At 35.9% G+C, this 12340-nt stretch overlaps 1 protein-coding gene across 2 annotated transcripts in view; it reads left to right on the top strand.

Annotated features, from left to right (window-relative positions):
- Nucleotides 1-12027, top strand: part of PCGF5 (polycomb group ring finger 5) — a 67138-nt gene extending 55111 nt beyond the window's left edge. Inside the window, exons 8-9 of one of the 2 annotated variants that reach the window (XM_002917293.4) lie at nt 354-413; nt 6293-12027. In XM_002917293.4, the coding sequence (XP_002917339.1) occupies nt 354-413; nt 6293-6340 (108 nt within the window). In that variant the 3' untranslated portion in view covers nt 6341-12027. The remainder of the gene's footprint in view (nt 1-353; nt 414-6292) is intronic. The other variant, XM_011222400.3, reaches the window with a different exon arrangement.
- The last annotated feature ends 313 nt before the right edge of the window (nt 12028-12340 follow it).

Here is a 12340-nt window from a genome sequence, read left to right on the forward strand (position 1 = left end):
AGAGGTAGAAGGAAGAGGGTACCCCTCCTGGACTGAAGAGGTGAGGGGTTTCCCAGGAATTATTATCTGAAGAGGAGATGGAAAGGATAGCCACCAATTTGGTAAATGTTTGCAGAATATTAACAAAACTGATACTTAGATACTAAAGTTGTCTCAGGCTACATTTTACCAGTCACTAAGTTATTAAAATCTTTAAAAAGAAAAAAAACAAAACTACTACCATAGTTTGGAAAGTGTTTACTTAAAATTATCATGTTGACTCATGCTTGACGTTAAAATAGTTTAAATAATCAGTTTTAAATATGTATCCAGTTGTGGATGCCTCTTATCTGATGAGTTCATCTCCTCCGCAGTTTCGGTGTCTGAACTGCTCAGCTTCGCAAGTCTGCTCTCAGGATGGCCCTTTGTATCAGGTAAGAGGCACTCACGACTGTACATATGCCCCTCCTGACGCCCGCCAAGATGGGGACCGCTTTCATCCCAAGCTCGAGTTTCTGAGACCTGTAACTGCAAAACTAATGCTTATTTGAGCTCCAAAACTTCATTTTTCAACTTGTGTCCCCAAAGTTTCCCATTATTTTAGTTCTCTTGCATTTATCTATTTAATTTCACTGAACTAAAAATGAAATTATAAATGTTAAGGCCATTATTTATGAGTCCGAATTTAATAATTACTAGTTTCAGCCCTTGAGAAATCTGCTCCATATTGGATCTCTGCTCCATACTCAACCCTTCTTTGTAGAAGTTTTTGCGTGTGTTTTTTTTAATTGGTCATTCACCCACAAGTGGAAAATAAAATGCCAGATGAGGTGAAGGTCCCTAACAGCAACGGGCCCGACGGAACTGTGAGCTTGCCGACTCGGCCCTGCCCTGAGCGCTTTACTCGGGTTATTACCTCTTTTAATGGAGAAATGAGTGTGGACTAATTTTAAAATGCACTGAGAAAAACTTCCCTCAGATCCATTTTCCAGTCACCTAATAAAAGTACATTTTAATTGGGATGGTAAATTGTAGTGATGTTTCTGCCTTCAACTATAACATACATACATGGTTTTTTGCTTTCAGTCTCGGCACTGATGTCAGTTTCCTTAGAAATAAAGATGTTCATAAACTCTAAAGTATTAGAGAACAACTGGAGTAAGATCAGATTTTTAAAAATCCTCACAAATTCCCTCGTCTTTTCTTCAGCACTTCATTATGGATTTTAGTCCCGTCACAGAATTGAGCTTATAATAATAAGATGTATATTTAGCCAAAATTCAGCTAGAGATTTTCAGGGGGAAAAGTGACCACTTTTTTTATTTCAAGAACACATTATGTATATAGCTTTATACTATTTAATTTTTAAATTTAAAAAAATTTTTAAAGTCCATGAAATGGACAGTTTTCTAGCAAACTACCAGTGGACTAAAATTTACCCATGAAGAAAGAAAATTTGAATCACTAAGTCATGAAAGAAAATAATAATTAAAGAATTACTTCCTCAAAGGATACCTAAATGTGGTCATGCTCTCTCCAATTTTCAAGCAACAGATTATTCCCATTCTAAATTGTTTTAAATTATTGAAAAAGGTGGAATTCTTCCAAATTCATTTTACAAAACTAACATAATCATGATACCAAAAAATGACAGAAACCTCCAACTAGAAAACGAGTATCAATCTCATTTTGAATACAAAGATAATAAATAATATACTAAAATCTTACACTAAAAGAACAATAAACCAAGACCAAATAGTATTTTTATCAGAAATGCAAGAATGGCTTAATATTGGGGGAGAGAAGTAATATATATTAAATAGTAGAAACATTTTTTTTTAGAAACATTTTATGCACACAAACAAAGTCAAATCAGAACCATCAGTAGGTACTGAAAAGGCATTTGATCAAATTTATTATTAAGTCCCAATTTTTCCTACCAACTTATTTTGAAAATTTTCCAAAAAACAAAAAAAAATAATACAAAGGACTATCCTTTACTTTTGCTTAGATTTTTACCAATTAACGTTTTGCTACATTTTCTGACCCCCGTTTCTTCTCTTCCCTTCTCCTTATCTTATTAATCTCTTTATAATTCTATTGTTTCTTTGTGAAACCATTTGAAAGTAAATTGCAAGTATCATGACAGTTGACCATTAAATAGTTCAGCATATATTTTCTAAGATCAAAGACTTACTCATAAATAACCAAAATACCACCTCACACACAAGAAATTTAAATAGTATATGAGATCTTACAGAGTTCTCCTTTTTCCCCATAATTAAATTATGGAGTTTGATGTAGTTCCAAGCACACTTTTACCAGATTCTTGTTCAACTTAACAGAATCAGTCATCCTAAAGTTCATCAGGAAGTATAGACCAGTGCTTCTGGTCAGTCACATTTTTCAGTGAGTAATCCGGAGGCACGTGGACTGCCACATGCTGAAATGTATCTTATAGCTGAAGTAATTAAAATAAAGCTGAAGACTTAAACACAGACATATGAATAAAAAGAATAGCTCAGGAACAGACTGTCTAGTATGTATGAATCTGTAAAGAGAGTATTTCAAGTTAGTGGAAGAAAAATGATTCATTTAGCAAATACTGACTGAGCACTTAACTATGCACTGGGCACTCTCTTAGGCCCTGGGGACACAGAAGTAAAAATGAGCAAAATTCTTCTTCCTCACAGAGCTTATGCTCTAATGATGGTAACATGAAAAATAAATGAGTAAAATTTGTAGTGTTAAAAGAAAAATTAAAGAGACTGTTTTAGATAAGATAGCCAAGGGAAGACTTCTTTAAGGTGGTTATTCTTGATCAAAAGGAAATGAGAGAACTAGCCATGTGTGTATCTGGGGTAGGGTGCTTCGGACAAAGGGAACACAGCGGAAAGATCCGGAGACGTGGTTATGTCTGGTTGCTTGAGGGTTGCATGGAGGCCAGTGAGGCAGGACCAGGGACAGTGGTTGGTAGTTGGCTGGGGTAATCAGTGAACTCAGAGTGTAGATGTGGGGGGTAGGGTGTGATCTAATAGGTTTGTTTCCAATAAATTTTTGGTGGTAGGGATGGAGATTTAGTCCATACCTCACGTTCCAGGAGATTTTCATGGCTTAAAGTGGTAAATATTAAAATTGATACCATCAAAGATCAGGAAGAAATATAGTTGAATAGTCTCAGAATGGGGATGGCCTTTCTCATTTTACATATAAGAAGAAACAAAGACAAACCAAGTTGACTGTTAATATTGAAAAGTACATGGCAAAAATACCATAACTGAGGAAATAGTTGCATATAGGACAGAAAGATTTAATGTCCTTAATCCATGAAGAATTCATACAAATCTGTAAGACAGAATTCACCTTTCCTTAGAAAAATGAAAAAACAAAACAAAATGAACAAAAGACATGCTTAGGGAAGTCACAAAAGAAGGAAACAAGACTGACTAGCATACAAAAATGGTTAATTTCTTTAGAAGAAATAAAATACTATTTTATGCTTATTAAATTGCCATATTAGGAGAGAAGAAAGGATAGTACTCATTAATGATGAGGCCATTGAAGAATGAGCACTCATATTTCTTTTGGAAATGTAAAGATAGAATAACTTTTTTGAAGCCCAGGGTGACAATATTTATCAAAAAGCCTTTAAAAATGTGTATGCTGTTTGAACTAGTAGTTCCACATCTAGGAACCAGCCCTGATCATTGGGTCAAGGATAATTTATAATTGGAAAAAAAAAAAAAGGAATAAACTAAAACATATGACAAAAGGATATTTATTGTAACTTATAATTCTTTTCTGTAAAAGCATTATATTCATCTTTTAAAAATATCACATAGGATATTAAATAGTATAGAAATAAGTCATGGAATTTTCTAATGGAAATTAAAATTTTACACGGATAAAATTATTTTCCAAACAATATGTGTAGCATGATTACAGTGTTGAAAAAAAAATACATACATAGACAAAAAGACTAGAAGGATATACACTAAAATAATTATGGTAGTTATCTTTGAATGGTGGTATTTAAATGATACTGCTTTTTCCTTGGTGCTTTTCTTTATTTTCCAAATCTATCACATTACTTTTATGATGAAGATTTTTTAGAAAAGTAGTTCATCAGTGAAGGTCAGCATTATTTTCTAAAGTTTTCACAATTGAAATATATACTGTGGAAGTATCTGTGTTTTATTTTAGTGCATGATGAGACTGAGGACTAGCAAGTCTACAAGTAGGTCCATTCAGAACAGTCACTGAACGCTAGGGGGGTGATGGGCCATATTTCATGATAGTACATGCGGAGCGCCGTATTACTTCAGAAAGCAAACTGAAATACAACTAGAACTTAAAGTATGTCTTAACAGTTTCCAGCATTTTAAAACATTTCAATAAAATTAAACTTCATGTGTCATCATAGAACAAACACAAATGGTTGCTTGGAGAAAACAAAACCAACTGGTTTTCAGCTATAACCAGAAGATCCTGACCACTGACAACTAAGCCATTTTACTTCCCTTTCTACCTTCATCCCAGTAGACTTGGTGGTGGATTCTTCTATACATTAGGAAGGGATTCTAGAACAGATGACTTAATTATTTGCCACAAGTGTGCAGATTCAACAGTCCAGAATGGAGAGCACAGCTGGGAAGATTGTTGTGACGGAGGACAAGCAGCCACTTTAGGGCCAGGAAGAATGGGAAGTAGCGAAGTTAGGGTAGGATGTCTGGGCAGCAGGCGCCACATCTGGCTGAGCTTCAGAAAACCCAGAGAGGTTTTTTTATAAAATGCAGATTCCTGTGCCACTCCCAGACACTCTTGTTCAGAAGGAACAAAGTTTTGGGGCGCCTGGGTGGCACAGCGGTTAAGCGTCTGCCTTCAGCTCAGGGCGTGATGCCGGCGTTATGGGATCGAGCCCCACATCAGGCCTCTGCTATGAGCCTGCTTCTTCCTCTCCCACTCCCCCTGCTTGTGTTCCCTCTCTCGCTGGCTGTCTCTATCTCTGTCAAATAAATAAATAAAATCTTTAAAAAAAAAAAAAGGAACAAAGTTTAAATAAAAACAAGTAAACAGAATTTAAGCCAAAATAGATTTAGACCATGGAAATCTTAAGAGACTGTGACTTTTACTCCAGTCCTCAGGACTCCTGGTGGCATCACCGTACGTCCTCAGCTGGAAAGGGCAAGACCTAGAAATTTTCATTCCCATCCTCCAGTCCCATCCTGAGCTAAATGGGAAAAGACTCCAACGACGAGTCTTCTCAGTGTATAACATAGCTATGATAAGTACAGAAATGGTCATTTTTAGGATTATAGAACCTCGGTCCGTCTCTCCCACTGATATGAAAAAGTACACGATTTTCTGTCCTGGAGTTTTATGTTCACCTACACGGAGATGAAGGGGAACCGTCAGTGACAGTCTCCGCACTTTCTTGGTTTCGTAAAAGTTGCTCCTTGAAATTTCATTTAAAAGGCAATCTGCAGCTTTCAGAAAAGGAAAACCATTGGTTCTCCAGACCGTTCTGACTCTGTGATGTTTAGGTTCTAAATGATATGGTCAAACCGCGGGGAGAAACAGAGAGGGCCGCGTGGCCCGTGCCCCTTGTGGGCAGGAATCACTTCTGTCTCCAGTGTGGTGACGCAGCATACCTTTTCCAGAGTCAGAGAAACCAAGGACCACCCGCACCTTTCAATTACAGACGAGCCCACTGTGAATATAGTATCAACTGACCATTGAAAGGAGGTAGCAACCTAAATGTTTCATGTAACAGCTACTTGTTTTTCATTTTTTTAAGGACCATTAAAGTTTAAATGTTAAAAAGAAAAAGGTGTCAAACTTAACTTTAAAAAAATGTAATTTGTGAAAACTACCCCAGTTTCATGGATTCCTATCAAGAGGTCTGTTATTGTGTGACTCAGTGGGCTGTCACAGACAGCAGCTCGGGATGGAATCCAGCCCCACAAGGTTAACGATTGACGGCATGAACGCCTTTACGCAGAACCCAGAGCCTTCGGTCCTCCCCTGGCCCTGCCCCTCCCTAAGTGTCAATTAGTACGGTTCATATACCCACATCAGTGTGACATCGTTGAGCCTTTGAACTTGACCTTTGTTACATAGGACAGAAAACTTGACTGATTCTGAAAAAATGGCAATTTAAAAATAATGTTAATGATAACTAGTCTTTATCATAATCCCTAGTACCAGGAAATACTGTAAAGTATAACCCTGCATTCTAAAAATCTTTTATATATAATCTTTATTGTTTTCATATAAACACAGTCTTATTCATCATCATGTTTTTATTTTATAGTCCTACCCCATGGTATTGCAGTATCGACCAAGAATCGATTTCGGTTAGACCAAGGGGCCTAGATCCCACTGAGATGAATCCTGCACTTTGTTTACTCATCAACAGATCGCACAGTGAACGGTGTGTGGACGAGAGGGACACAACCAGATTTTCAGCATGCAAATAAGGCCATTGTCTGTCTCTAAATTGTCAGTTGCATTTATGTTGTTTCTATTAAGAGTGAACCAAGTGCCATTCTGCTCCTGAACTGTCTGCATAAGGTGTCTGTGCCGTCTCAGTGTGCGGTACTAGTCAGGGTGGAAATCAGCCAGGTGTGCAGCCATGATTCAGCCTCCCGCCTATCTCGCTTGCCTGTTCCGAGACTGTTCTGATGTTTGATTACACTAGTACTATGACTCAATCTGTGTGGTGTTGCAGTTTTCACATACTTAATATTTTATTAATTTTTGTTTAAATAGAGTACTGTACAAGAAATAATTAATGTATCTTGAAGTTATTTTGTACGGGAAAGTATTTAGAAGAGTGGTTTTGAGCCACTGTCCTGTTCTCAGTAAGCTTTTTGTGTGCAAAATTGTTCACTCTTGAGTGTGCAAGTCTTTGGGGAAGAATTCCAATTATTCTTATCATTAGAGCACATTATAGCTGTAGACATTTAAGTCCTCCGGCTGTGTGTAGTCTACCAGATGCACAAGGAGGGTGTCGTAGCCCTCCCAGTTGAAAATGTGTGTGATTTCGTGGAGACCTGAAGTTCAATTCACAACCATTCGAGATGTGGACAGCTGGTCACATTTACTCTAACAAAATTAATGCGTCAGTAAGGTCAGTCTTTCATAATGCCTTATGACAAGCAGGTGCTGCTTCATGAAACGTCACTGTGTAGCCTGTTTTATGTATGCATCATTATGTTGTGGCTCCCATTTAACGAGTACAGTGTCTCTCTTTTTAAGTTGGCCTTAGGTGTGTGTCATTGTGGCATGCAGAGGGTTATGATGATTTTAAATATTAGGATTTCTAGAGCAGATAACATTAGCTATTTTATGGATTTCAGAAGTCTCAAGGCAATTATCAATTAAAACTGTTAGTTACCTATCACATTTCCAAACCATATGCGTTAACTAGAATAAATGCAGTGTAGTAGGTAAATATGCTAACCAAAATTAATGGTTTGAGGATATTTCATTTTAGATCCTGTAGTAATCAGGGGGAAATGGGATTCCGGTTTTATACATAAATTCATTAAGGTCATGGCTGTGATAATGTCCTTGATTTTGCAGTTTTGTTAAGTCTTCCATTCATTTTGAGATTAGTTTGCAAGTCAAAGAAAGTCTTGTTACCTTAAATTATATGAAGAACTTCATTTTAAACCTTTTAAAACTTACAGTTGTTTTCAAAAAACTTCTTTGGAAATTAAGTTTTATTAATTACTTCAAAATAAACAAGTTAACCTCTGAAACTTAGGAAAAATCTTGAAAGTTAGGAAAACTGTTCTAGAAATCTGACATGAGCACAATCTGTGTGTTACACACATAGTTTTTATATTGTATGCATTGTAGGTGTGCTACATTTTCCAGTAAAATGTATCACGGATTAATGCCTTCTGAATCTCAAAATGCTTCTTAGAAATAACATTGTACAACTCTAAAAACATACAAAAATACAGCTAAATCTTCATGCATTTCACAACATAAAAGGCTGAAACTTCATGATTATCTCTTCCATGTGTCTTTGTTTCAAGTTAGAGTGTCTGTATTAAAGTCTTCTTTTGTTTCTGTTTTGTGACAAAGGTTATGGCAATGCTTTCTGAATTTCATTTTGTTGGATTGTGTTTGTGTCTGGAAGGACTCACAAGCAGAATTTCAAAGGCAGAGTTTTGTTAACTCTTTTAAAATAGAACAGACCATTACACTCAACCAAAAACAGAATTTACTCTCATCTACAGAAATTATTCTGCTGTGCTGTGAATTCCAATTCCCTGACATCCCTAAGAAATTTTAAAATTATCAATCTGTCATATCTAGGTCAGTGATTAAAATAGTGTTTTACATATGGAAGTTAATTAACTCAAAATGAATTGAGAGTGCATTTTAAAAACCACAAATGAGACCTGCATGTTACTGCGTCCCTAGCCAAAACGACAGCCTTAAATGAGTTTTGCATACCTGATCTCTTTAAATTTGGCCTGTTGCTGCCTCATCTCATGTAATTTCATTCTTTTCCAAGGGAATATATAGGAAGCAATTATGGGATTGAGAATAGTTTTATATAAAATTCCTTTATTCAATGTTAACATTTTTACTGAAATGCAATGGAATATGTGCCAAAACGTGAAAGAAAACCTTACGTAAAGAAGGGCATCAGTTACCGGTTAGGGAAAGGTACACATTTTGTGATGGTCCTGAGTAATACAGTGTTACTATTAAGAACCATAGACTTCTTCGACCAACCTCTTTTGGTATTGATATTCAACTATGATTTTCTAAGTATGGGACTACTTTCATGTCTAGCAATACACTAATTATCCCCTAAGTCAGATTGTGGAGTTTCCAAGAAACCAGATCCAGAAAAAATATACAGGCAATTTTTGTGGTTAGTTTTATAAGTTTAGGGTGCTAATAAAACTCTTTATATAAATAACCTGTAGAAATAACCATCTGAATCTGCAAAATTGGGGAATCAAACTAATTTTTTTTAATCTGTTGTTTCTTAAGCAGAGAACCGAAAGAACTTTACTTCCGTAAAAGATTTTGTCACCTGTTTTCTCTGCCTTAGAGATCAGAGAGGCAAGAGGGTCGGGGAACCTGGGCTATAAAGGAGGACTGTGGTCCACAGATACAATGTTAGCTGGCGTGATCACATCCGTTAATAGAAAAATCAGAATATCGCTTTTTCTCTAGATTAACAAAACACTTTTACATATAAGAAAATAAAGTCTCATTGATGAGGAAATATAAGGTCATTCAGTCTGGGGTACAGGTACCTTGGGTAAGGTCTTTTACTTTTCTAAAAGTATATTATTTCTATATTCATTGGAAATATGTCCCATACGAATATGCCACATTTTATAAATGTAATGAGTTTGCTCAACTACATTATACACTCAAATTTAATCTAAATTTAAATGACTCTTTAAGGGGGAACAAAGTGGGTTATATAATATCGTGAACTGTTTAGCTTTATTGAAATATTTAAGAGAAAGTGCCTCATTGCTAAAGTGCATTTCTGTTTAGATTTATTGCATAAATTTTGAGTTATCTGTACCTGTCTCTTATGAATGGTTTTGTATCTAACTAGGCACTCATAAGTTAAGAGTAATCTCTTTTTGAAAGATTTTCATAAGAAATAGAGATCACCAAAGAATTCTACTGTTCATTAATAACCGTGGTAAGAGAGACAGTTTTAACAGTTTGGAGGCTGGACTCTTCTAGGTTGCAGTTTAATTTTATATAGTTAGTAACGCAATAACCTTGAGTAACTGCTAAAATATCACCAAAGAAAGGCTTTAAACTGAATTTTTGTGATGAGATCAATGAAATGTAGGTTTTTCTTGCAATAATCAGAGCACACGTCCTTTCAAATATGTCCCTGTTTTTCCAGCACCACTCGATAGGTTTTAGAAAATCCTCAAAGGTGAGAAAGAGATAAACACCACAATTGGCTTCCCCCTGGATGCAAGGGGGAGTAATACATCCTTTGAAAACTAAAATGGAGATTTTAAATTCTAATTTGAGAAGCTCTTTAATCCATTTCATGGAGGCCATATAAACTAAAATTATGCTTATTTAGTTCCTGGGTTCTTAATAACATAAGAAATTTTACTAAAGGCAGACTTTGGTAGAAGTGCTGACCATGCTTATGTGTATAGAAAAATAGTACATTCTATTGGACTTACCTAAGTAAATGCTTTTTTTTTGTATTCAGAAGCAAATTTTTCATAAAGGACTATTTTATTTTCAAGTAACTCTTCGACCTGTTTCTCAGTAATTCTTGTGATTAGAATTTAGCCACACAGCCAAACTTGGCGAAAGGGGCCCAGATCGAGAGCATATGCATCAAGTGAAGCATTGCCCCCCCCCACCCCCCGTTCTCCTTGGGAGCGGACGCCGGGGCCACCTTGAAGGTAAAGCCTCACATGGCGCAGTCTCTCTGATAGGCCACTGGACAGACCTCCTTGGAGGCACTCTGTTACATACTCTGGTTTATCATAAGGAATCTTCCAGCAGGCTAAGCTTTAGGACCAGTAAGATGCTGGTTGTAGGAACTGCAAAAATGAATGAGTTTGCCGTAACTTTAGTGTTTTGGATTAGAAACAAACATGAAAATGCTCTTAATACTTTGAGATACATATCCCTGCACTAAGGAACGTAACATGTCTGTCAGATCTGGTCTATGAAAACCTGAAAAATATTAAATATACTAGAGACTCAGAAACCCCTTTGAAAGCACAAAATAACCAATCAATTCTGGATTTACTTGATATACCTAGTTCTACGTGTAGTATTTTGATGGAAAAACATCAGATTGGAAGTTCATTAAGATGTATTTAAATATACATTACAAGGTTTTCATGGTTTTCTTTTTCTTAAAGCAAAGGCATTCTCCCAATAATTTAAAATGATTCTCTTCCTCGTGTAAAGTAGTCTTCACAAACAGTGTGCTTACTCACTATCCTTTGCAAATAGAATTTGCAAATAGAAATAAAATGCTTGAGCACTTCCTTTTCAGAAAGTTATGAAATTAAACTTAAATATAATTTATTTGAAATGCTCATTCAAATATGTGTACTCATTGTGCCCCCTTTTCTAGGATTCAATCCTGAGACATTGTTCAGAAATGCCTTTTAGTTTTAATTCTCTTTAAACAGAGAATCAAGTAAAACAGAGGTGTTAAAATACCAGGTCTAGTTTTCTTCCATCTTTCAGAGCTTCATGGAGTAAGAAACTAATTTAGAACAAATGAAGATTAAATATTTCTGGGCAATTTAGAGATAGTAAAGAGACCATCTACCCCTAGACTTCCCCTCAGTCCACTGGAGCAAAAGTTCTACACATTAGAAACGTCATAGGATCAGCCTAACATTTTGGGGGGTCAGTTTTCTTTTGCTGTATTTTTTAGAATGGGGATGGGGGCCTAAGTGTCCTTACGAAGGTGTGGCCCACGACAAGAGCTTGTGGGAGAGCGCCAGCCGTCCGCGGCTTCCTGCATCTGGCAACACAACAGCAAGCACCAGTTTTTAATAGGGTAGCCCTCACGTGACATAACCATCCTAGAATATGTTGTACAGTTACGTTGCTAATTTTCCTTTGAAATATAAAGTATTTTAAGCTTTTTTTGTCAAAAGTGGTAACATCTTAATACAAATAAAAACCTTTTTGTGGTTGTAAGATTTAGCTTATAAATCATTCAAATTGAAGTGAAAGATTACCAGGTCATTGTTAATGACTTAGTCTATTAAGAATATATGTATTTTTGTAAAGGAAAAGCACTTGTAGATATTTAATCAGTACAAGATATATGTCTGTTTTGCAGAAATAAAATGCTGCTTAGAGATTCTCTTTAAATATTTTTTATTTTTGTGCTCAAATGTATTTTCTGTTGATCTATGGAATGTTCTGTATAAAAGCTGTATGGTTGTACTGTTGGGCTAGATTCTTTTGTTTTTTAAAATCTGGACTTAGCCAAGTATATTTGACCATGTTAAAAATAGTATCTTTGTTATTAAATTTTTGATTGCATAATTTATTGTTGTCTGTCATCCTTAATATTAGTCATAGATTGCAGTCTCTATTAATTTCTACTGTAGCAAATTTTATTAAAAGCTGATGAGTATTTGAGATCATGGATTCACTCTCAGGATTCTTGAGCTATTTAGTTTGAAGACGGTACGCTGCCCCTCAAGGGATACTTGAGGTCTGCACCCACACATACACTTTACAACAGTCTGCTATTTTGCTAGTGTAATCAAATCCAAATAACCCTTGGAAAGAAACTGAGTATCAAAGAAAGGCCCAAGTGAATTGAAAGACAGACTTTCTTCAGCCAGTTAGAGAA

Source organism: Ailuropoda melanoleuca, chromosome 6 (genome assembly GCF_002007445.2).
Source record: "Ailuropoda melanoleuca isolate Jingjing chromosome 6, ASM200744v2, whole genome shotgun sequence".
NCBI lineage: Eukaryota > Metazoa > Chordata > Mammalia > Carnivora > Ursidae > Ailuropoda > Ailuropoda melanoleuca.